Below are 26,057 nucleotides of genomic sequence, written 5' to 3' on the forward strand. Positions count from 1 at the left end.
TCTCGCCCAATGTTAGCTGGGATTGGCTCCAGCGACCCCCCGCGACCCTTAAATGGATAAAGCGGTAGACGATGAATGATTCTTAACATGAAAAGAGACCAGAATTACACTCTACAAACAAGTGCTGCCACTTTAATCAACTGTCCAGTCAGTAAAGTGATGCCAGCAACCCTTTGGCATTGGCTGAATGAGCTGACAGCCAAGGTCCCGCCTGCTATCAGCCTTCTGGCTAGTATTAAACTCTCATAAGCCGCTGACGTGAGAGAAAGCTGGACTTGGCCTAGGCACAGAATGTTTTATTTTAAATGCTGGTCCCAGGTCATCTATTGTTTGCCCCTTTATTTCCAATGAGTCTTAGAGGCCTAGATTTTTCTCTGTGTTGCAAAATCTCTCAAAAGGTGGATTTTTTTTTCCAGTGTAGAAATTTTTTTATAGTGATGAATGGAGCGCAGCATATCCTGGAGTAAAGTTCATCAACATCATCAGGAAAAAACATTCTTTGTCCCTCGATTTCCTTTAAGCCATCCATCCTTTCAGCATCTTCCTTTGACGCCTGATACAGAATCCCTGTATTCCACCTCATCATTACACAAAGGAATCTCCTTTGTCTCCTTACATTTAACAATGTCCAAACCTCCTGTGAGGATATTCCTGGCTTGTTCACCTCCTCACTTTTTCTTGCTCCTCTGTTTCTTGCTTTTTTTTTCTACCGTCAGTGGCACCCATGCTTCTTGTTGGTGTGAAGCCACCATGACACTGCCATTGGGCCCAAAATTAAGAAAGTACTCCGTTGAATCAAGAGGCCTTCCTTCCTCATCCCTTAGCCTGGAAAAGACTTCCTGGTACAAGATGCCCATTCTGCGTTTCATTTCCTGCAGATTCCTCAAGGCGTCTTGTTTCTCTCGGAGCAGCCGCAAACGGTGGCGCCTCAAACCGGAAACATGGTCCTCCAGTCCCAGTACCACATCCAGTTTCCTCTTCCTGCAGTTTTGGGCAGCAATCTTGTTCTTACCGCGGCGTCGTATGTCCCGGACAAGGTTGAGCTGCTCCTCGCTGAGTTGATAGTTTGTCAGTAAGTCATTAAACTCTTCTACTGGCATATTAACAATCAGCTCATTGGAGAAAGGGATCTTCAAGGCTCGTGAACGTCTTTCATCTCTGCTCCACATTTTGGTCTCCGAGATGTGTCTGGAAGACGAGTAGTGATAACGCCTGGGGTTGTGATGTTTTGGGGAGGATTTGGTATGTTTGGTGTTTGGTGATGGAGAGGATGCGGGGGACCAGGGCTGGTTGTACGTGTGATCATGGTCGATAGGAAAACCATTTAACAGCTTGTGATCGCCATAGTTGACAGGGAAGAGTTTCTTAACATCGTCAGGGTACCCTCCTCCTACTGCTCCCATATCCTCCTCTTCCAGCTCCTCCTGCTTTATGCTCACCTCCACTTCCATATCTGAACCAAATAAACCTTCCTCCACGTCTTCGTCCTTGACTTCATAGAAGGGACTTTCCACGTCTGACATACAGGATGAAGAGGAAGTTGACGAAGAAGAAGAGGAGGAAGAAGAAGAATACAAGGCCTCAGAAGCACATGGAGAAGCAGGGCTGTAGCTGAAGTCCAGGGACAGACCTGAGTCAGAGTCTGCTTCACCATCACCATCTAGGAGGAAAGGTCAAGGTAAATTCTACAGTTTTGTAGTAAGACTTGAAAAAAGTTCACAGTTGTACATTTTGTCAAAAAAGTTACTATAGTAAACTGTCCTTTGCCTCATTTTTTATTTACCTTGCCGATGTATTCTTGGTTCACTCTGATCTTCTGTGAATGGCATGGTGGAGACTGAGTGGTCATCAGTTATGTCAGAGTCCTGTTTGGCTCTTTCACACTCAATGTAGCCCTCCTCTTCCAGCTTGGCTGCCATCTCTGGACTAAAGCCCTCCTCCAGAACCAGGTTCAACAATCTCATCTCATCCAAGATGGCATCATCGTCTAGGAGGTCAATGAGTTGGCTAGGGAGACTATCTTCATCCCTGACATCCTCCTTGTCTACCAGAAAGACACTGGAAGGAGATATCAGAAGGTCTTGGGTCATAACAGTCCCCTCCCGGGCTGGGGCAGAACTGGAAGGTGTCAAGTCATGCAAATTAAAGTTGATATCAAAGCTAGTGAGGTCTTCAGAGTTGAGAGCATTCTGTAAAACTGGACTGTCGTCCACGTTATCCACCAGATCATGTGCTGGCAAGTTCATGTTGAAGGCCCTCGAGTTATCATCTGCACTTTCTTCCATGCAGAAATCTTCTGAAGTATCCTCTCCCAAGAGATCAAGGTGATTTGGAGGCCTGCGCAAGGTATTCACATTTGAGTTTTTCAAAATATCCCTTGTATTGATGGCTAAACTGTCATCATCCAACTCTGCACTGGGAGTGAGGGGGAGGAGAGCTGGCTCTCGCTCTGGCTGGCTTAGATGCCACAAGAAACCTAAAGAGAGAGAGTGATAATTTTTGTCAAATGTAAACAATTGTATGATGTGCAGCAGAACTTTTTGTAGGAACATTAATAAGACATTGAGGGAATAACATAAACATAACTTTATTCTGTCTCAAAAATTCGACCATATCTTGTGTTTTCTCTTTATAGTTTTTCAATTGTCATGAAGATGATTTTATCCATCCATCCATCCATCCATCCATTATCAATACCGCTTTATCCATTAAGCGTCGGGGGCGGGGCTGGAGCCAATCCCAGCTGACATTGGGCTAGAGGCGGGGTACACCTTGAAAAGGTCTTAGATTTTATCATGTTGCCTACTTAAGGAATTTTGCCAAAGTGAAGACAACCAAACTATCTCCATGAAAAATCAGCAAGCCCATCCATTGAGAAAGACTATGAGATGTGGTCGATGGCTTCAGAAACAAGTCAGTCTGACCTTATGTTGAGAAATGTATAGTTAAGCTGCTGTCTCCAAGGTCAAGAGTTAATCTTTAACCTAAAGTGTGGAGTTATTTAAGTGTATGGAGACTATGGCTATGGCCATGAATTCTTACAACAAACTTCAGATTTTAAATTGAATTACCATGCGGCAGTGAAGTCTCCCTTTGATGGATCTCCTGATCTGTTATATCATTGTCAAGGTTACAGACTTGGTTCAGAACTTCAGACTCAACACTCTCGGTCTCAGAGGGTCTTGAATCCTGGGCGTGGTCGAATGATGTCATCATGTCAACATCTGTGTTCTGGAGAGGACGAATACAAAACCAGTATAAATTTATTCTAATCTTTGCTTACCCATCTCATCGTCTTATTCATCTACTTTCATTCCCTTACAAACCTCGGGCTCCATAATAGCAAGCAGGTCCTGCCAGTGAAGCTCTAGGTCCAAAGAGGAAGTATCAGTGGGGATGATACGGGACAGCACAGGCTCCCGGCCTTGTTCCAGGTCTCCCGTTCTACCGTCAACATAGCTTGACTGAGGGACAAGAAAGTAGGAAAATGATCATTCCTGTTCGACGGCAGAGAAGGACAGAACAGAACAGACTGAAAAGATGGGGCTGTCGCAATACCTGTTGTTCCTCTGGGAAGGGAAAGTTTGCCTCCAAGAGCCTCAAACACTCCTGAAGGGAGGAAGAAGTCTGAAAATAGGGATAGGAGACAAAGACATAGTTATGATTCGAGTTGAGTTCGACTTACCATCAAATTTGACCAGCTAGTTGACTTCTCCAGCAATCTTTCTTTTTATCAGCCACGCTAGCGGCAAGGCTCGGGGTGGCACTGTTGGGCAGTCCATCACTTTAGACTGAACTATTTCAACAACTATGTATAGACTCTCATGAAATTTCATATGGGAAAAAATAGTGCACAAAGGATGAATCCCACGGAAGTTAACTTTTTCTCTTGTGCCACCAACAGGTTTACATTTTTTTGAATTAAGGGAAAATCAAATTAAATTGAAAGACATAAGAGACAGAACAAATAATATTGTTATTCACTGATTTTGGTCATATACTGACATTTCCTAAGCATGACTGTAATTTGATTGTCTTGTTCCTAGTCCGTTTCATCCCCTGGGGGAATTTATGTCTGTATCAAATTCATGGCAATCAATTCCATTATTATTGGGGCATTTCATTGAAATCCACAAATGGCAGGTGGTGCTCTAGGGAATGTCATGGGATTAACACATTCATAAGGATTACTCCTCTGGGGACCTTGAATGTAAGTATCACATTTCATTGCAATCCATCAAAAATGTTAGACTAAATTAGATATTTTAGTCTGAATCCAAGATGCCATCTCTCAAGTCATGACAGCAGAAGGATGGACTTCTTTCTGAGAGTGTAGAAGTTAATTGCTAATAAAAAATCTAGAGAATTAATTTCTGTTTAATGTCTTAAAGGTTTAATGATGACAAAACAGTTAACCATCACAATCAGATTAAGCCTAAAAAAAAAATATCCGTTCCATTGTACACTGAAGGACGTATTTTTTCAGTGGCTGTCTGGCCGAAAACTACAGCAGTGAAAATAATACATCATTCAGAGTACAATTGAAAGTTTTTTTTTGTTTTTTTTAGGTAAGCATTTAAAAAAAGGTTTTCGGTGGACCCCACTGTGGGACTCAGACTTTCACTACTACTTCTACTCCAAACTCCGTTAAATGACATCGCTGATCACCATCTCCATAAGGTAACATATTAACTATGCATAAGTAACTCATACAACCCCACTTCAAAATCACTGAACTATCCCTTTAATGCTCAGTCTTGGGCTGTGTTATCTAGAAGCTGCCACTAGAGGCAGTTTAAGTTAAGGCTAAAACTTAAAACCCGTTTAAACCCGCTAACACCCGGCGTTTTCTGCAGTGTGAAAACGTTTAATCGGCATTCAGCCTCAGGTCAAATGACTGGAATAGGCCCGGGTAATAATCGGCTTCACCTCCGATCAGCATTGATGTGAACGTCACACCCGGGTTAACCCGCTAATTTGCGCGATGATGGATGCAATGAAGACCTGACTCCTCTGTCGGTAACTGCTGTTACCTCACCAGCTCGAAGCCTCCAAACTGTAGTAAAGAGACCTCTCGCATGTAGCTAGCTCGCTTAGCCTAGCTTTGGCTCGTTGGTGGTAACAACTAACACAATCCAGATCATTGATGAGGTTTAGAACGGGGCACATTATTTCAACCCTTCGGCGGACACACACGGCCTCATCAGGCGGTCTCTCATTACACAGTCGCCATAAACTGTTGGTAACATGAATGGATGTGCAGAGCGTAATCTCCTTGCGGGTCGACCCCGCGTTTAAAAAAAACTCGGGTCTACACAGTAATTTTGGTGTGAAAGGGGTATTTGACACGTGGCTGTTTGATAGGGATGACCTCTAAGAAATCATACACAATTATACACACACACAATTGGTGAGTGTATACGTACTGTATAAACTCACCAAGCACTTTTATGGAACACCTGGAGCTGAAAGAGAACTGAGTCTGTGTTTAAAGCAAAAAGAATCCCTACCCAGTATTAATATGGTGTTCATAAATGGTTTCCTCCTATTGCTTAGACCAGGCCTCTGAGCCATATAATATGGCTAATATGTTATACATTTTAGATATAAAAGAGCAACCTTGAAATTGAATTTGAAAAATCTGTGATTAAAAGAAAATAACCTAAAATATGAGACTAGCATGTCTTTCGGGGTGGTCCCGTTTTGCTGTATGCCTGTCAGGTCATGGACATGGTGAACAAGACAGTAAATTGATATAATCCAGGTTTGAGGTGAGCGAGCTGATAGCTAAGAAGATGGAACCTCATTCAGAGGGAGAATTTGTGAGCCTTGTTGCTGTGCAGAGCTGCTCGAACCAGACAAAGTTAAATTGTTCCAAAGCATCAGTTTGTCTCTCAGAACTGTAGCAGAATGAATTACTTTTATGTTTAGGATCACTGCCAGGAATTACTGTAGGGATTACTGTCTTTGCAAGCATTGCATCACACTACCAAAGGTGAGGATTTATAAGAAAACATTTTTCGGCTAAAACCAGCAACAAGTAGCTAAAAACTGTATATTATCAGTGATATACTATGGGTTTTCAATCACTTAGTATGGCCCGCAAAGGATGCCACAACAATTGCAATGGTCCTTGATAGGAAAAATGTTCCTTACCCCTGGTTTTCGCACTATCTTTGAAACTATCGGTCATTTTTGCACTGCTCTACAAACTAACCACAGAACCTTACAACAAACCAGCAAAACATTGTGCACATCCTTTCAAAGAATTCTCTGAAAACTGTTGCAAACTCTTACCTGTTCTACTTCATCCTGAGCCAACTCTCTGTAAGAACCTTCTGGTCTTCCTCCTCCAACTGTCCTCCTGTAATGCCTATGCATCGGGGCCATGTCTTCCTCTTCATCCTCCTCTCCCTCTCCTCCCTCATCAAGAGCACCACTGTGGTGAAGTCCATGAGGTGTTCCTTCCTGGTTGCAGAGACAAAAATTACAAATTAGCCAGAGAAGTAAATGGTCCAAACAAACAAGATATAAAGTGTTGATCAGTGAACATTCTTTTTTAAGGCTAGCTAATCAACAGCTGGCTCTAGCTACAAACAGTGACTTCACAAACTACAAGGTCCCTAAAATTAATAATGAATTGCGAAAAGGTTTTTACCCAACAATCTACACTCAATAACCTCAAAGTGAAACCTGTTTTATACATTTTTTGCCAACTATTTGACTTTTTTTTCGGACTTATAATAAATTTGCATAGTGGATTATTGAGTATAAAATGATGGGGGAAATATCATTCTTACCCAGTTTAAATTATACAAAGTGTGTAAAAGGTGTAAACGGTCTGAAAGCAAAGGTGTCCAAAGCAAGTGTAAAACATATAGCGAAGATACAGTCTTCTTATCTAACTCTTGTGAAGACAATTAGCAAGAAGTGTAGTAGTATAATAAACTAGTACACTGCTGGACTAAGCTCTGCACCCAGCATACATTTATCACTGGCAGGGTTGGGAACCAAAATTAAAACCTTAATGCCAAGTACCAGCTCGCCCCCCAAAAACAAACTACATTTTGCTACGACTTCATAACCCCTAAGTGTTGCAAACTTAGGCTACATACTCTCTGCAAGGACGTATGAAGCTATCTGCCAGGATCTGTCATGCATCAAAGCAAAAGCATTTCCATTTGTTTGCACATGACCTAGCATGCATGGCTAATGCCGCAACAGTGTGAAAGACGAGAGAGAGAAGGGAGAAGAAGGGGGAAAAGGACAGGGAGAGACGATTGAATGCAGAGTCATTTGGTTGTATTCCCGCTCTTTGGAAACATCTGTCTTTTTTAACTCTATTGTGCCTCTGAAAATAAATCCATCTCTGCGGCAGTCCACCTTTCCTTACCTTTTTGATATCAAAATGGGGAATCAAACAATATCCAACCCTAAGAACAATTTATACTGGGTTTTAAATCAGGTACCTTTTTCCTTTCAGTCTTATTGTGACTTTATTCTGAATTTAGGCTTTACCATAGAAATGAAATAATAACGTGAAAAAACATCTGAAAAGCGCTACATTATGGTGCTAATTCTGCAGTACTGTGTTCCATACAACCAGTCTGTATGTACAGAATGTAAAGGCTCCAGTTTTACCCTGACAGACAGACAGCCCGGCTCAGAATACCTTTAACCTTTTCCTGACCCGGCTGTGGGCTTACAGACAAACCCAGAGACCCACAGCAGCTGGCCAGTATTGCCACGTATGTCGTCTGGAACATATTTGCATATGGGCTAAGCCTGAGTCAGTATCCCTATGCACATATTCGTCACTTTCACTACAAGAGTGCAGCCGAGCGCTCAATTCATTCATTCTTGATAATCCCACCCAGCCTACTCATTTACCATAAAAAAAAGAATTGTGGCATTCTAGGTTTATCTGCAAGGGTCCAAGAAGTATTCAAAATTAAATTTGGAATATGAAACATTGTGCATCAAATAAGAGTGGTGAAGCCGAACACAGCCTCATAGCATCTGTGAAAATGTAACCATTCACACTCAGGATAGATGACAGCTCATCACCCCGTGCGACTTGACAAGCAGTGGATGATGAGTCATTAAGAAGTCCCCAACATGTCAAAGTGTACCATAACTGATTCTTGATCAGGCAAAAAACAAAGACACCCCCCTTAATGAGGATTAGGACACCCCCTCTAAAAACAGCACAAATGGAAGAAACCCTCAGAAGGACCACAAAAGGAAAAAACTCTTCCTGGAGTTATTGGACAGTATTCTCTAGTTTATGACATAATAAACACACACTGAACAATAACATATATTACAACTATGATTAATTGAAGTTAGTTACAAATGGATTGTGGTGAGATATTAATGACAGAAAGTGACAGCGGGGCCTTCAGGTGAGCAGTGTGCCAGCCGGCATGGTGGCAAAGAGTGAGTAGAGCACCAACAGGTTAAAACCATGATCGAAAAGGTGTGGATCTACTGTATGCTGCAATGATAAGAGTATCCCATGTGATTGCAGTGGCAGACATAAGACAAGTGTGACCAAAGGGACTTTTTTAAAGTATCAAACTTGGGATAGGCTCTGCATCTGGCAGACCCCCAGTAGTGGTTCCATGAGGTTTTGATCCCAGGGCATTATGAGTGTAAAGCAGACATGATAGCCGCTACCACTATGGAACCTGGCTGGATACAAGAGTTCAGTCAGCCAAGTCAAGTGGACCAGATTAAATGAGAATTACCAGAGCGTTGACAGCGGAAGTACAACCACATGACACGCGTCTCAAACCAGAGGTGAGATCAACACAAAGCAGCATTGATGACCTCTACCCTATGGTCCCTCTGGTGCTCTACAATAACACAGCTTTAAAAAAAAAGTCAAGAAAAATCCAAACTATGTGTGATATGTGGAAGATACTAGTTTACCTGCAGCAGAATAACTATAGCCCAGTTTAATAGAGTAAACAATATAGATTCATAACATATTTGAACATTAATGCTCAACATACAGTGTGTAGCTGATTCCTATCGCTCTGACTAGGATTATTTTTCCAATAAAATAATAATGAACAAAACCTTTTCACGTGTTATCATTCAGGGACATTATCATTCAGAAAAAGTGAGTCAAGCCTTTGTAATTACCTGAGTTTATGTATGAATTTGTCTTTAACCGTGGTCAGATATTTATCTAATTAACAATGATGAATAAATGCAAACTGTCTCAACTAACAACACAGAAATCATTGTATTGTTTTTGTCCATATTGAATATATCTTAGATAAAGTATGTAAACTGCTCAGGGTACTACATATACACTATATAATACTATACTTTTGCAAACCACCATGACGTCACTCATTGTCGCACACGTCCCTTTCACTGTGCACGTTCATGCTATAAGCGTACAAATCTCAGCAGCAGGCAGACCTCGACTTAATACCGGCCCTGCTCTGTAAGAGCGTACCGTGTGTATGTGTCGTCTCCCCACCACCACTCAGTATGTCCACCAGCTGAAGCTCAGACAAAAGTCTGAGTAAGACACTGCCATGTAAACAGCATTTTCTGATTACATGTAGCTGTAGCTCCTAATAAAGGGGAAAACGTCAGTCCCATGATTTGCTCATTTCTTTGTTCCTTCTCAGTTTACCATTATTGAACATGCGTTTCCTGCCTTAAAGGCGCAGTAAGCAATTTTGGAGAGAGCTTGTTTCTCTCTTCGTTGTTGTTGTGATTTTACTGCTCTGGCCGGGCCGCAAACCCCTTGAGTATGGGAGGCCGACGCACTAACCACTAGGCCAAAACGGCGGAGTTTCAGAGCAACACGCTACCACGTCTCTTGTCGACAAGTGGTGTTTACAAATTGCACTCGCAGTGTTGTGAGGTGTGGTCTGCCTCGGCTGAGCCGACAACCCCGATTTTTTTTCTGCCGCACACGGACGGTGAGGAAAAATATTTGCTGATTTTTACAAAACGTGTATTGCTTTGGAATCGCTTAGTGACATTTTAACCTGAATGAGGTCATACTCACAATAGCAAAAAATCTGATCAAGGAGTATTCCAATCTTAGTCAGATTAGGTAGACATGTATACGTCTTAATCACATTATGCCATCCTTTTGGAGTTTTTCCAGCATATTGCAACATTGACATGTTCATAATTGGACATGTTCTATAACGGGAATACGAATGCAACATTTGATAAGCAACTCATGTACACGTCATAATCCAAATAATGTCTTATTCAGAACAAGGCCCATAGTCGGATTATTGATGTTCATTTAAACATAGTCAATGATCCCAAAAAAAGTCTATAACAGAATGACATCAAACTAAGAAAATCCATAGTTGGAGATACTGAGGCTCAACCAGTTATTAAATCGAAGGGTTCACATACTTTTTCCACCAGAGCTGTGAATGTTTGATGGGTGTGTTCAATAAAGAGATAAAAGGTTATATTTTTTGGAATTGTGAGTTTACCGTGTTTGTCTACATGTGACTTGAAGTGAAGATCAGATAATTCCAAAGTTCTCATACTTTTTCTTGCCACTGTATTAGTGGCACAAGCAACATTTCATGTTTTCTTCCTCCACCACTTGTGAATAAGTTACCACCTCTTGCATTTGTTTACATGCATGCCTGTGCCTTTTTGCATCTGTTTGTGTGTGTATGTGTGTGTGTGTGTGTGTCTGTGTGTGTGTGTGTGTGTGTGTGTGTGTGTGAGAGTGTGTGCATGCATGCGAGTGTGTGCGTGTTGCTGCAGTAAACAGGAGGGATTGCAAAACTGAAGAATGTAAATGTGTGTCAGTATGCGACTGGTCGATGATCAAGTTTCAAAACAAGCCAGTCAGTCACAAGGCCAGGAGGAAGCTAATAAAGTGTTTTGTGCATGTGCGTGACTATATGTGTTTATGTGTACGCGTGCCATTTGATACATGAGGGGAATTCAAAAACACTTTCAAATTGACTTTCCGTTTGAGATAGAGCAGGCAGTAGTCCGGTGTGTACTGTCTTGTATGCTATATCAAGTTTGTAATGTCCTGAGAGTGTTTTTGGTAAAATGACACTCAGCTTCAGCTGTAGCTGTAGTTGTAGCTCCTAATAAAGTGGAAAACGTCAGTCCCATGATTTGCTCATTTCTTTGTTCCTTCTGAGTTTACCATTATTGAACATGCATTTCCTGCTTTCAGCACCATCCATCCAACCATATATTAGAAATACAATACTGTTATATAAGATATCTACATACATGTTCAGATTCCTATAAAGAAAAGCAGCTAACACAAAGAAAAATTGGAAATGTCTTTTGTCATGTTGTATGTAAGTACATACTCAAAACAAAAACAAAAAAACATGTTTGAATATGCCTCCTTGTCTGCATTATTGATGCATATATGTACTGTATACGTATCATGTATATAATGCTGTTGCCATGTACCAAAAACCTCCACTATCTTCTACAGTGTAGTAATGTCATTTTATATGTAAACATAAACAAAGTAGATGCAACCTGTTGCTCTATGTGACTCTGGAACTCTGTTACACTGTTGCACATCACTCGGTGTTTCTAGTCCAAACTGGACATGTAGGCCGGTCTCTAGGTTATTTATACATGGTACAGAATGTTTGCTTGCACTAGCAGGCCTGTGTTGTGTCTGAGTGCATGTTATGGAGTCTTTAAGGGTGTTGTTCTTTCCCAGTTTAGTAAATAGACTAAATTTATATAGCACTTTTCTAGTCTTATACACCAAGCAATGTGCATTCACATTCACGTTCACCCATTCATACCGTCTATATATTTTGCTTTTTGCTGTGTATTGTGTGTTTTCTGTGTGTTGTCCCCTTTTGTCTGTCACATTCATACTCTTGCCCAAGGACACATTGGCATGCAGACTGGGGGAAGCTGGGATCGAACCACCGACCTTCGGGTTGGTGGATAACCGACTCCACCTCCTGAGCCAGAGCCGTGTGATGTTACAAGAAGTGATGGAAGTTTTTTATTTGTTTATTAATGATGATGGATCATGTTGACCTCAGTGATGATGAAACGCCAACATTTTAAAAGGTCTGACAATTGTCAAAAATATCAACATGCATTTTCTTAGAGTAATACAGTAATTCCTGCCACACCTCTTAACAGCCAAGTATAAATCCAGCTTCAGTCTACAGTATTCCTTCTTAACTCTGTGAACCCTAAGCGTCAGGGAGCTGAATGTCCCCTTTAACTATTTAAGATGCATGATGAGTTCTACAGACTAGTCTCAGCTTCAACATGTCTTTTATGACCACAACATCGGTCAGGTGCTGTGTGCTGGAGTCTGTCTTATAGGCCTAAACTTGTCCAGGCATGTCTGAGGTCTGACCATTAATAAATGGAGCTCACAGTGCAAGTTCATTCAAGCAGAAGTGAAATAAGTGGTGCCACACAGATCACTTCCATCCGTCCATCCATCCATCCATTATATATTCCGCTTTTCTTTTCTTTTGCTGGAAATCCCCAGCTGCTGTGCCGGTGTTTGTGTGTTTATTCAAAGGTGTATTCCTTCCAGCAGGGTGTGTCAACTATACTGATTGTGCTGCTTCATTTTCCTGGTGAGGTCATCTATGGTTAGGGAGGTTTTCTGCTGACTCATCTAGCTCTGACTCATTACTTGACATGACATTACTCTGTTTTGGTGACAGTCGAAAACAGCACCCGTTGCCCACACCACAAGTTCTTATATTTTACACATGAACAAATAGCTAGTTCATTTCCAAAGTTTAAACTCAACAGTCTTCACATAGACTTCCTCATGTATTACAAACATAATGCTCTTCAGCTTTGGGAACCAAGTGATTTTAACATCTAGTTGTTGTTTTTTAATAATAGTGCCATTATGTATCATAATGTCTTTGGTGATCCGCTGGCTTTTTCGTTCTCACACCACCAGACTTATGAATCATCTCAACAGCTATTAACCGGACTTCAATTACATTTTTTAAGATGGTGATCATGGAAAGCACTATACCATTTTAAAAAATCTGCATTTTAGGTATCACTGTGAACATAATAGCATGTACCAAATGGTCTAGCCGTTAGGATTCCTGGTTTTCACCTAGGTGGCCGGGGTTTGACTCCTGCTATGGGAACTAATCTTCCCAGAATCTCCCCTTTGTGAGATGAGTAAAGGAATATTTTTATCTTCTGCAAAAAATAGCATTTAGCTCACATCAAGGCTGTGGCTCTGGGCAACCCCACAGATCTGATAGCATAACAATAAAAAGTGGATACTACATTAAAGTGCCACATCTGAACTTTCATTTGGTTAGTCAATATTGATATAACTATATGAGATATAGCCCTTTTATTGCATAGACCCCAAATAGCAAGGGTTCAAAGTAATTGGATACTTACTACTAACTGTTTCTGTCTGTTTGAAAAAGTGTCTGCTGAGGTTATTCCTCTAGATCCCACAGAGATATGGCATGGGTCGATGTCAACAGACACAGCTGATCTGAACTGAACATAACAGTGTCAACCCTTGTAACTGAGCTCTGAGGAGCCTCTGACCTAGTTTTGATTCAATAATGTCGTAACTATTTCTACATGAAAGACCTTCTTCTTTTGCGAACCAAAACAACTACATATTGGAATTTTACAAGAAAACCCACAGTACTTTGCTGGACATGTAAAAACTTTTATACACTGAAAATGTTGCAACCTAGAGCTGGTAGCTGCTATCATAGTCATCCCAGTCTTGGCCAAAAGACTATTTGACACGCACCCCAAGTCTGAAGTTACTCAAGAGCATTCTAGATCACAAACATTAGGGCAATCGCTAAATGTTCTAAACAATACAGTGTGAATGAAAAAGCTGTACCTCTTTTTCATCTACCTCCACTTCTTCCTGCAAGGCACCAAGTCCAGGTCTGGGCTCCATAGTCAGACCATTTTGATCTCTTTCCATCCCTGCAAGAGCTCTCTCCAGCAGGTAGGGCTGGTCTGGACATTCCATGGGGAGAGGATCTGGCCCCCTCTGGACCAGCCATGTCTCCAGCTCAGCATGAGGAATCTGTGGAGAAAGTTTTGGAACATTTGAAAATTTGGCACATTTTTCTCCTCAAGAACAACAGCACTTGTTGGTAGTCCTACCAAAAACTGCTCATTAAATGAACTGGACCTGTAATAGCTTACATGCTCCTTATCTTTAAGGGTGGGAGGGAAAACACTTTAGAGTCCAATCCATGTGGTGTAAATCATTTCAAAGTGAGGAACTATCGCAACCTTTTAACAGTAGAGAGTTTCATCAACAGCTTCCGGAGAGAAAACTACAAAAAATCTCTCTAACTAGCTTTATTCAATTTAATATCTCAAACTGCAGAGATGGAAGTGTGTCAAAAAGAAATATCTGAACTTTAAAGCAGCTATTTGTAAGTTTTATGCTTTCTTGCTTGAAGTAGGTGGTGGTCGCCTGCCAAGAGCTTCAGTCATCATTGCATTTACAAGAGGTTATTATAAGCCCCCTAAGCAGCGTTACTTATTTAAGGTAGACTGGACAGTACAATATAATAATAATAATATATTCGATTTATAGAGCGCTTTTCAAGAATCCAAAGTGCTTATACAAAACAAAACAAAAACAACAAAAACAAAGAGAAATTTAGTGCTGAGGTAGATCTGAGTGTCGTCGGCATAGCAATGGGAGTCAAGGTTGAAGTGCGGAGTATCTGACCAAGGGGGAGAAGGTAGGTGATGAAGGTGAGGGGGCCGAGTACGGAGCCTTACGGAACGCCTTGTGTGACTGTGGCTGTAGCAGAGGTGTGATTGTGGAAAGTGATGCAATGGGATCTGTTAGTGAGGTATGACTGGAGCCAGCTGAGTGCATAACCTTCGATACCGAGGTCTTTGAGTCTGGTGAACAGGATGTCATGGCTCACAGTATCGAAGGCTGCACTCAGGTGGAGGAGGATGAGGATGTTGAGGGAACCGGAATCAGCAGAGGTGAGAAGGTCATTGAGGACTTTGATTAGAGCGGTTTCTGTGCTGTGAGGGGGGCGAAAATCAGATTGGAGGGGTTGGAAAAGTTTATTGCCGTTGAGAAGGGATTGGAGTTGAGTGGCGACAATGCGTTCCAGAGTTTTAGATAAAAAGGGGAGATATTGGGCGATAGTTATTGAGGGAGGATGGATCGAGACCAGGTTTCTTTAAAATGGTGGTGACAGCGGCAGTTTTAAAGGCAGAGGGGACAGTTCCGTGGGACACTGAGGAGTTGGGGAGTTGTCCCACCATGAGTGACTCGTTATGGGGAAGAAGCAATAGCATAAATTAACAATAACAAATAGCTCCATTAATAATAATTTAACATTTTGGGGGAAATGTGCTTATTTGACATCTTGATGAGAGTTAGATAAATATTCCGACCTCTTATCTGCTAAATATAAGCTGCCAGCGGCTGACTAGCTTAGCTTAGCGTAAAGGCTGGAAACAGGGCTTGATGTAAAACATTTTAAAATGTGGGACTATAGCAACCATACAGAATAGTTTTATTAATAGCATTTTTGAATCCACTTACCAGTATCTCTAAAGCTCACAAACTAATATGTCATGTCTTATTTCTTTAAGTTCATACAAAAACTGTATAAGTGCAAAAATAAAAAGTTGTTAACATAAATATTACCCTTAGCACGTTATAATTCTGACTCCATTTGAAGGGGAGTGTTCAGATAAAGACGCAGGTTGACGTGATTTCCCACCTGTAGTCTGTCCAGAGAGCGGACCCAGCCCAGCAGCCTTCGTGTCGTGAAAAAGCCGTCCAGGTCCACATTCTTGGGGGGCAAGCCTTGGCCAACCTCCAGGCGGTTGCGCAGGTTGTGGAACTGCGTCTGCGTCAGTGCTGAGGTTGGACCCAGGATCATCTCATGCCAGGAGAGAGGCAGGTAGGGCTCCAGGCCCACGTCGACCATCACTCCACAGAGACTCAGAAGGATGGCCACCTGGATGAGGCCCTCTGTGAAGTATTTCTTTAAGTACAGCATGGTCTTTGTGTCGCAGAAGACAGACAACGACGTAAACAGGTGGAACCCTGTAACTGGAAGGGTGTAGGGTTCAGTTCGGTCACCAACACAGTCTCTTCAGCTGTAGTGTTCTTGAGCCAGGGGTGAAGTCCTTAATCTCTGTCACGCACTGCTCTGCATGCTATATATATATATCCCTGTGGAGGCAGAGGGGCTAGCAAAAAAACTAAAATCTCCACTGACACAGGGCTGTATCTTCAATGTATCTGAACGTATCTTCAAAATCAACTTAATGCTTTAAAAAACAAAAACAAATGGAAAAGTCTTAATCTTTATTAGTTCTATTAAATTATAAAATACGATTGTTCTGATGGGGAAGAAGATGGTGGTTTTGAAGGAACTCTTCTATTACCGAGTCTGATTGAACTCAAACAAATGTAGAAGCAGAGACTGGCTGTGGAAGTTTCCCCGTTCTCACAGGCTCAACCAAAACAGGATGATCTTCTCGGACACTCCACAAACATTTCTTCCTGTGAACAAAGAGGTCCAAAATTATTTGATACATTATTGATGATTTAAACGGTTTAATATTGTTTGCCAAATAATTTTCTGACTACTTGATTTGTACTTTATCGTTATGTACATCATATAGTATTTTTATGTTATTCTTCTGCTACTACAATTGCTATACATGTACTGCTAATGCAACAGCCACAACTATTACTAGTTTACCACTATTACCGCTGCTGTCTCCTTCTACTATTAGCCATCAGTTACTGCTAATATGACTACTTCTACAATAGTACAGTATAATGGCACGGCCACCACTGTGCTAATGATGAAAATAACACCATCAGCTCCAGCGTCCTGTTGTCAGTGTGACCTGACGTGCAGGGAGGCAGCGGTTACAGGTTTGACTGTCAGTGCAGGGAGATAAGGCAGACAGACAGACCCTCCTTCCTCCCGGCGGGACAGAGCCGGTTTGTACGCACCGCTCTCAGAAACTTCCACCTACTTCTAGAAAGGGTTTGGTAACCACCTGCCTTTACACCGCCTGCGTTACTCACTGTTGCCACATGATGTAATTCTCAGTGTTTGTCTCCTCCCACCAGTCACTGGGTGGACTTCTCACACTATGATATTACAGAGGCTGTATTGGAAGAGCTTCATGTTTAAGTCTGAAAACAGAGATTAACATGTACTGTGCTATCTACTTGTACTGTACGTGCATAAAGTAGTATAATAATAACAAGCAGCCATCTTCAAATTGATATTATAGTAAAAACAGGCCAAATGCCAATGTATTTATCTGGTCCAACTCACATTTGCTCTGTACGACTGTTGATGTGTGGAGATGGTCTGCTCGCTCCTTGTGTACCAACAAGTCTCCACACACACAATGTCTCCACCAGTGGCTGACAGGGAACCGGCGGCTGGGATATAACCGCGACGGGGAAAACAACATCAACGCGAACTCGCAGCAAAACAAAAGGAATGTGACGACAACAACAACAACAACAACAACAACAACAACAACAACAACGATCGCTGCTGAGCAGCTGCCACCAGGAAACAAAAGGCTCCACTGGCACCAGATGTGAAGGGATGTGTCCTACCGGAGGCCCTCCTTCAGAGTTGAGCGGCGTGTCGGCGGCGTGTCGGCGGCTGTCAGGCGACTCCCGCCTGGACTCCAGCCTGTGTGCTGGACCGGAGGGTGGGACCGCTTTAAAGCGGCACCCCGTCGTGACGTAGGGTAGCTCCTCCCCGGGAAAACCCACCAACGGTGCGCGCGTGTGCGCGTGCGTGCGCGCGCGTGTTACATGATTTCAAAAACGTGGTCATGTTTCCTCTCCATACACTGAATTACATGTAGCGCGTTTTTTGGCCTATTTGATGAATGTTTATGCACTTATTAATTTTTGCACTTTGACTAATATATATCTTCATGGTTGAATGCACTCATTGTAAGTCGCTTTGGACAAAAGCGTCTGCTAAATGAATGTAATGTAATATATATATATATACACACACCCACAGTATGTGTGGTAGAACATTACATTATAGTACTGTTTTTTACTTACTTAAAAAACATTTTAAGCACAAAAAATTAAGCACATATTAGCAGCTTCATGTAGGCACTAAATGAAAATCTCTCCACTGTAAAAAACACTGAATAAAATGTTCTTTGGATATCTATATGGCGGCGCTGAGCACAACAACATTTCACCAAACGCTGAACTGTCGTCAGTAATCGGAAATGTTGCTGTATTTTGTGAATTGTCGTCGCGTTGAAAGGGCCACAGTGCTTCCGCGGCAAATACAACCAGGAAACTCATATATGCCTCGCGGGTCACATTGTTCTTCACCCTAAGTAAGGGCAGGCTGAATTGTCCTTTTACTTCATTTTTTACTTTGTTTGTTTGCCAGTGTGTCATTGGATACATGCAACACAATGCGAGTGTGGTGTAATCAGAGACATCCACTGTGGTTCACTCCTGCACCATAGGGTATACACAGCATACATAGTTTTAATTTTATACAGCGTTGAATTAATGTAATTTCGCAGACAAGTCAAAATCCCAACTATCCCATAATCATGACTTACATATCAAACACTGTTGTTCTGAATGTATTTACAGGTTCCTTGAAGAGTACACTAACCATCAATATGAAGACATATTCCATCTATGGTATGAAATAAAAATAAAGCTGGGTAGGTGGGATTTAGAACATATTGTAAAGTAACATCTATACAAGAACCAATATGAAGGCAAAAAGCAGCAGTGTGTAGGTCAACATTCATTTGGACTTTTTTTCAGAGAAACGTGATCATAGATGCTTGGTGCTGTGACTCAAATGAATGGATAATACATGAAGAGCACAAACTGGTTCAGTTTCTTTTCTTTTTTGCAACAGCACAAAACACTAAGTCAGGGAACACTGATGTTGTGCAAAAACATGTTGTATCATTATGAAACTGGCAGAACAATTATAGTATATACTATATACAATATATAGTGGCCTACATGCGTGCAGGGTATGCATTGCCCATCAGATGCTTTTAATTTAGTTAAGTGAAATGACAAACAGAATTGCCAAAAATGTTGGTTCATTAAAACCCTTTTTTCCATTTACACAAAACAGTTAGCCAGTACGTACATTTAGTCAACATTGTCCTGTTGACTTTATGTCACAGAGTGTCTGCAAACTTGACATGCTGTTTCCATTGCAATTATACATTCAAGGTAGAAACAGACCACAGATACACAGATAGACAGAATCTTCTTTTTTTTTCATTTAGAAAAAAATGTTTTAAACATGTTTAATCAACAGCTTTTGGCAAATGGTCAAAGACATGTATGTGAAGCAAACATCAGACATTCAGCTGAACGGAAGGCTACACTCGACATTAATAATCATGAACTGTACAATGGGTTTAATGTGCAGTCATTCAGAAATGTTTCCTCTTGAGTTTACATTCTAGTATTTCAGCGAATGCTTACAAATCATAGTACACACCGTTGGTCTTTATTCAGGCAGCTCTAGCAGTTAGAGAGAACAAGAAGGACAGAAAGGTTCCATGTGCATGACCTATGACAAACACGTTACCTGCCTGCAGAGCATTAAATGCACATAGGAATATCAACTAAGTGTCATAATAAACATAATTATACAAGGCAAATATCAAAACTGCAATGGCACATACACAATACAGATCAACCACTTACAGAGTCATTTGATTCTTCACGGCACACATTCTAACAATGTCTTTCATAGTCAGCAATATTACAAATCAATTAGCTTTCCACCCTCTCTAACTTCAACCAAACAAACATGGTATAGTGGAGGAAACCCTCTACAGTCAGTTTCAAAAACCTGGATGGAAACAGTGGTCCAGACGAATCAGAGGGAAGGACACAGAAGTACTCAATACAAGATTCAGAGGCTGTAGATTTCACCTGTTACCACCTAAATATGTCAACTGTGTCCCATATTCAATAAAAATAGATCCCAAATTGTCAAACACCTTCACTGTGTGGAGCATAGTCAGTGAAACTCTCTGAAGTACAAACATGATTGCTATTTGGTTCTATAGATATTTTTCTGCATATTGTTGAACAATATTAATTTTGAAATTGCAGTATATGCTGTCTGGTTTGCAGTTCCACAATTCTTTCAGTTTTAAACAACAACAAAAATTAAGCCATGGAAATATCAATAGTTTTGAGACTGGACCTTCCAGGTAAGAAAACTTTCATTTAAATTCATAATAATATGCAAGTTACAGACAACAACATAACCGCAGGAACAATAGTATGTCATGTGGTTCAGTCCATACATATGATGGTAACATCAGAACAGAAATTTCCCATAAATATTAGACTACCACAGGTTAAACATTAATAGTTTGACACAACACCATGGTGAGTTGAGTGGTTTCAACTAGTTTAGAGCAATGACTGAATGACTGAAGATGCCGGACATGGCAGCACCCCAGAGGTGGAGTCAAAACATCTGGAATCCCCCCTGGTGGCTGGCTGCAGTAAGGACATACACCCCACCTCCCTATCCTTCATGTTAGTGGATGGGGCGTGGGCCACAATAAAAGAGTAAAAAGATTAACAAAGATGGGGTAAAGATGGTTTCTGTCATCTTTAGTAGTCATCACATTGAAGTATGTCCAAAGTGTTCATGTTTCTGGTAAATTAGGATTTTATAAGTTACCTGATGCAATAAAAACAGGCTGAGACGTCATGATTGAGTCAGGTGGGTTTATGGCCAGGACCTGAACACAATAGCTCCACTCCACGATCGCTGCTGCGCAGTCACCAGCAAGAAATGGCAGCACCCATATCTGAGATATATTGGTTTAGACATGTCCGTGATTAAAGCAACTGTAATAAAACTAAAATAGAAAAGAATACTGATGGACAATTGGTAGAAGTAGTAGTGGTTCTGTATGCTCACAAATTAATTGGGAATTAATCCTGACTAGCGAAAATTGTACGAGATGCCAGATTATTTTAGAAAATGGACTCAAGCAAACCCCCAGAACAGGTTTCCTTTCCACGGAACACAGGCACCGTGACTTCATCTTCCGCCTTTGGTCTTCATACATTTATTTCCCTGAAGAATTGTGACCTGGTTGGTGGTGTGATATTGAAAAGATGGGCTCAACAGCCACTGAGATTCCTCTGATAGGGACTAACACTGAAATCTTATTGCAATCTAGATATTTCAGCCTGGACTGATCCACCGACAAAGACATGCAGCTAGTGTGGCTATAAACAAGAGTTTATAGCAGAGTAAATTACAAGGAGAAAATAATTACATTTACCACGAGTCTGGTCATACAAAAAACAAATCTTTTTGTTTAGTGGCAATTTGTGGTAACAGGGATTTTGGTTATAGAGGAATGACGAGTAAATTCAAAGTGTTTTGTTCGTTTGCTCCAGTCGAGTTTTTCCCAGTCCAGATCCCACTGACCAGCAGTGAAGGAGTCTGACTGGCAGCTTGGTGGGTGAAGCAGTTTCCTCTTGATAAATACAGGCTTAGAAATGTGGTATATAAAAGTTTTTTTATTTCCTTCCTTCATTTTTTCCTTCTCCTCCCATTTGCTCAACAGGGGGTTTTAGACCAAGGGGGCTGGGGAGATTCTCTCTTCATATTAAACCTTGTTTTTTCTTTGAACTCAAGCCCAGTTAAGAACTCAAGTCACACTTCAATCCAACACAAACTAATGGAAACACTAAATGAAAGAGGAATTCATTTGGAGTCAGTAAATGCAGGTGTATCTTTACTGTCATTGGATTTCTGAGCTTTACAACCAGTTTCCTGGATATTTCTTGGCTCTTCATTTTCAAATCGATGGGGAGAGATCGTTCCACTAATTTCTAATGCTTCTTAACTGTTTTAATTAAGTTTGTTAATGAAAAGCCCAAAGGCTGGTTGTAGGAGCAGGGATGTAGCTGCAACACATAAACGTTACACTTTACGTGCTACACATTTCCACTACAAGCTATTGTGAGAGACTGCAATAATTAAAGACTGAAAAAGCCTATTAGCATTACAAAGTGTGCACTTACACCCTATGGAGCATGCAGCAGGATGTGGAAGTTTTGTGGAGACTTCAAGAATAAAGTCCAGATGTTTTTAAGAGTGGTATTGTTACGATAATCAAGTTGTAGCATTTTTAAAATATTCATAATGTCACAAGAAAAAGTTTTTAATGTTTCAAGATTATAGCCGAGAGAAAAACTTAAAAAAATATATATTTTGAAATGCAGGACACAGAGCTTTTTAATGTGTCACTGTGGTTCCCAACCTGGGGGACGGGACCCCCACATTAGTTCACAGGATTAACATGAGGGGTCACAAGATGATAAAAAGGATAGGGGAAAATAAAACAATTCTGTTTGCATAAAATTGTGAATTTTTTTACTTGAAACACTGGTAATCACTAGTTGACAAATGCAACATCCCTCTATTTTACTTCAGGGGACACTGGTCAATACAGGCTGGGAACTACTAGCGTGTCATATCAGGCCTCAATGTGACTATGCTGAACAGACAGCAGACCATACCTGAAATACTTGCTGTATCTTCTTCTATTCCTGCAGTAATTTTCTGCTTCTCTGTTTTTCCTCTCAACTTCCTGTTTCCCGCCCACTTCTTCACCTCCATCTCTCTTTGCATTTCCCTGTGACTGGACCCGGCCTACCCTCCACCCCTGCACACACCTTCTCCTCCTTCTCTTCTTCCTTCCTCTCTAGGATCCAGCTTCCTGTTCCTGTCCCAGGGCCTCTAACAGGAGTCCCATGGGTGTCCTCCTCAAACCGATGCTTTCCAGTTTATTCTCCATCTTGTTCTTCAGGCTGCGCAGCCTCACCGACGCATGGACCAGAACCACTGTGGGGGAGCGATGCAGACAGAGGGATGAAATGGTTTATTAAAGTTATCTGAGCTGACCCTTTGTGAACAAGACAATCTGCAAACCAACTAATTTCATGCTCTGGTGGAACATACAAATATTTGTATGTGCATGCATGTGTGTGTGTGGTCCCGTCTTACTCAGTATAGGGAAGGCTATTCCAAACAGGAAGACAGCCACGCCTCCCAGCACTGATATGAAAAAGTAACTGGCCACGAGAATGGCCAACACACAGATGGATGGGTGGTTTCTACGGAAACGGCGAATGGGAGCTTGGTTCTCTGCAGCCCAGACAAAGCCAAGGAACAACAGGGTGACCACCACTGCCCCAACACACAACTGTAAGGGCCAGAAATACCTGGGAGCAGAGAGACATTTAGCAACACATGGGAAGTGATGGAAATACCTTTGCCCCGGTGTCCATGAGCAGCACAACAGTGTAACAGTGTTTTATCACCACTCACAGGGACATACATGATCAATAAGGACATCCTGTGGAACAAATAAGTTGGATCAAAAATTGGACAACAACAGTTCAGACAGTTAAAACAAACTGACTCTCAGGAGCTGAGAGGAGGAGGACAGATGACAGAGCAATTAAACTGAGTCATCAAGAAGCTCGTATGTCTAAAGAGAGATAGTATTTCTCAAAGTCTTTTAGAAAGGGATACATGTAATGTACAGTGTCAGTTATGTAACATTAATTGGTCTCATTGAGAAGAACAGATTGGTCCATGTGGAAGTTCTGCCTTATTTGTAGTGTTTGGACATGACAAAAATAACTTTAATGACTGGACCGGTGTTGCAGGGATTGTGGGATACACTTGTATGTGTGGCTTGATTGGATTTAAGGGAACTGTTGGCCCTTGGCAGAGGTATGTGCTCTACTGAGTGACATTCCACCAAGTTTTGTGGAAATCTGTTCAGTAGTTTTTGTTTGTTTTTTTAATCCTGCCGATATTATCGGCCAAACGATATATCGGTCGGGCTCTTAAATTTATAGTAACTGCCACGAAGGAGATAATGTTTTGACCACTGTCCGTTTGTTGATAATCATACATATCAGTCCCCTAAATAGGCCTGATATGCATTATTCCTTGAGAAATTGAAAATATATTAGCCATCTGATATGAGCCTTTTAATGTGCTTTATGTATACAATTTAGGTTGTATAAATGTTTATTTTCTTAATTCAAGTTGTATGTATTCGGTTGTATTTGTAATTTTTTTAATCAGTTATTTATGATAAAGTTTATGGTTCAACTAAAATATCAAGCCTCAATTACATTTCTTTGTCATAAAGGTTTGTTAAAGACATCTTATATGTATATACATATCGGCTGATGTATCGGTATGGGGAATCTTGTATCCCTAATATCGATATCCGTTGGGCTCTAATATATTTACTGAGGTGACTTTTAAAGACGTATGTGCCAATGGGCTCGGTGTCACAGACAGGGCTGAGGGACAGACTACCATCATTATCCAAAGTCATTTCCACTCACTGCTCCCTCTACATCAGAGTCAGTTTGGACTTTTATGAATCATCATTTGGCTTCATAACTGTCACGCCGCCATAATTTCCACATCTATAAAATGTGACACTGCACCGTGGGATGCTTGGTAGAAGGTAGTGGAGAATTCACAGCCGGTCTTGTCTTACAGGGATGCAGCCCCTTTGGCCTCTGCCACCAGTCTGAGGTGGGCAGTGAAGAATGCGTCCTAAACCTTCACATCCAGCAAAGAACAGGTTTAGCATTCTCAAATGTCCGATTAGAGTTTATAATTTTGCAGTGACAGCATGTCAAACACGTCAATTCGGTGCGAAACCTTGACGAGCCTGTCACGGCTCCACAAAGCTCAGATCTGAGGTGGAGGATGTGGCCCCTGGAATTCCCTCGAGCCCAATGACAGCCAGTTCTGTGGCCTTCCACGTTGACAGATGATGGGGTTGTGCAGCCTGGCGGGGGCCCAGTGACAACCGACACACAGAGGAGGAACGATCATCAGATCATTTAACTTCTCCGGGGCTCCCTAGTCTGTCCAACTGTGCGGGCAGCACTTCCGGCGTGTTCGCTACGAGAGCCAGAGCCAGAGCCAGAGCCAGAGAGAGAGAGAGAGAGAGAGAGGTGGGGGGAGGACACGTCCGAAGAAAGGAACTCACCCCACTAAGAGCAGCAGGCCGAGCGCGGACAGCAGGTAGTTGCTCTGGTAGTAGAGCAGGTTGTTGATGATGCGGTTGTTCCAGCGGTCCAGGTCGCGAACATCCGGCAGCGCGAACCTCGCCGAGCTCAGGAGAAAGTCGTCCAGGCTCCGGAGGGGTGGCGGCCGCACGCCTTCCATTTTCTCCCAAACGATAACAAACCCGGTTTCCCGGGATGCAACGCGGTGGGAAAGGGGGCGGGGCGCGAGCGGGGCTATGGGCTAGCCCTATTCAGTCTATGACCCATAACGCGATGCGTCGACGCCTCGATGTTCTTTTATATGATTACATTTATTCTTTAATAAACTGTGGCCAGAACAGCTCTAGTTACAATAAATGTTTTTTTCTTGAGTCACAACTTGAATTTTGTTTTCTTCAACCATTAGCACAAGGAAGTGAGTATGTTATTCTTACATAAGTAGATGGGTGTTCTTAAGATAATAATAATGATAATAATAATAATAATAATAATAATAATAATAATAATTGTAATACATCATGATAATTGTGACATTATCATTCTGAAGTTTTAAAATATATGATGACTTTTTTTTAGCTTTTCAGCTTTTTGCTAGCTGAAGTAAGAAAAACTTTGGGTTATTTATTATAAAAAAAGAATGATTTTTTGAGGCGCCATAGAAGATCAGTGCATTACACTTTTAAAAGTTTCAGTGATTGTCAGACGGAGAGGGAATTTAGCCAAAAATGTATCCATCAAGTTGCATCATGGGAGTTTGTAGACTGTTTTGCAGCTTCTGTCTTAGTATTTGAGCCACAGATAGCATTATCCACTGTGTAAATACCAAGAGACTGAGTCAGGGAGTTCAAACTGTTACAGACTACAGGACTACTCCCCAGGCCTGTGATGACAGCACTGACTTTCTTAACCATCTCAATAATTACCTTGGCAGGTTTTAAGCACTGAA

General features: G+C 41.5%; 2 protein-coding genes across 8 annotated transcripts; both read right to left on the minus strand.

The window, feature by feature from the left end:
- Positions 1–87: 87 nt before the first annotated feature.
- Positions 88–17,761, minus strand: nfe2l1a (nfe2 like bZIP transcription factor 1a). Of its 7 annotated transcripts, XM_035614726.2 has the most exons (12): positions 17,615–17,761; positions 17,322–17,431; positions 17,066–17,176; positions 16,411–16,528; positions 15,738–16,072; positions 13,865–14,056; positions 6,298–6,468; positions 3,559–3,627; positions 3,327–3,464; positions 3,072–3,231; positions 1,784–2,476; positions 88–1,660 (listed from the first exon to the last, which is right to left on the minus strand). In XM_035614726.2, the coding sequence occupies exons 5-12, from the start codon at positions 16,017–16,019 to the stop codon at positions 669–671; spliced, it is 2,697 nt and encodes an 898-aa protein (XP_035470619.2). In that variant the 5' UTR covers positions 16,020–16,072; positions 16,411–16,528; positions 17,066–17,176; positions 17,322–17,431; positions 17,615–17,761; the 3' UTR covers positions 88–668. The 7 variants fall into 7 exon arrangements, with proteins under 7 accessions (XP_035470619.2, XP_035470618.2, XP_035470617.2 ...); XM_035614725.2 differs by lacking the exon at positions 17,066–17,176; XM_035614724.2 differs by having other exon boundaries at positions 15,738–16,528; positions 17,066–17,131.
- A 1,510-nt stretch (positions 17,762–19,271) lies between these two features.
- praf2 (PRA1 domain family, member 2) lies at positions 19,272–25,310 on the minus strand. Its single transcript, XM_035615352.2, has 3 exons — positions 25,093–25,310; positions 23,070–23,287; positions 19,272–22,907 (listed from the first exon to the last, which is right to left on the minus strand). Exons 1-3 carry the CDS (start codon positions 25,269–25,271, stop codon positions 22,768–22,770), a joined length of 537 nt encoding a protein of 178 aa, XP_035471245.2. The 5' UTR covers positions 25,272–25,310; the 3' UTR covers positions 19,272–22,767.
- Between the last annotated feature and the right edge of the window lie 747 nt (positions 25,311–26,057).

Source organism: Scophthalmus maximus, chromosome 17, assembly GCF_022379125.1.
Source record: "Scophthalmus maximus strain ysfricsl-2021 chromosome 17, ASM2237912v1, whole genome shotgun sequence".
Lineage (NCBI taxonomy): Eukaryota > Metazoa > Chordata > Actinopteri > Pleuronectiformes > Scophthalmidae > Scophthalmus > Scophthalmus maximus.

What these genes read in the sequence shown, in the direction of transcription:
- nfe2l1a (XM_035614725.2), bottom strand. Translation starts at nt 16,019, where the DNA reads ATGCTGTACTTAAAGAAATACTTCACAGAGGGCCTCATCCAGGTGGCC. An exon ending in GCTCTCTGGACAGACTACAG is followed by an intron (nt 14,057 to 15,737) that starts GTGGGAAATCAC and finishes CTTTCTCCACAG; the next exon opens with ATTCCTCATGCTGAGCTGGA. An exon ending in CTCAGGATGAAGTAGAACAG is followed by an intron (nt 3,628 to 6,297) that starts GTAAGAGTTTGC and finishes CCCTATTTTCAG; the next exon opens with ACTTCTTCCTCCCTTCAGGA.
- praf2 (XM_035615352.2), bottom strand. Translation starts at nt 25,271, where the DNA reads ATGGAAGGCGTGCGGCCGCCACCCCTCCGGAGCCTGGACGACTTTCTC. An exon ending in GGCCTGCTGCTCTTAGTGGG is followed by an intron (nt 23,288 to 25,092) that starts GTGAGTTCCTTT and finishes CTCTGCTCCCAG; the next exon opens with GTATTTCTGGCCCTTACAGT. An exon ending in AATAGCCTTCCCTATACTGA is followed by an intron (nt 22,908 to 23,069) that starts GTAAGACGGGAC and finishes GCTCCCCCACAG; the next exon opens with TGGTTCTGGTCCATGCGTCG.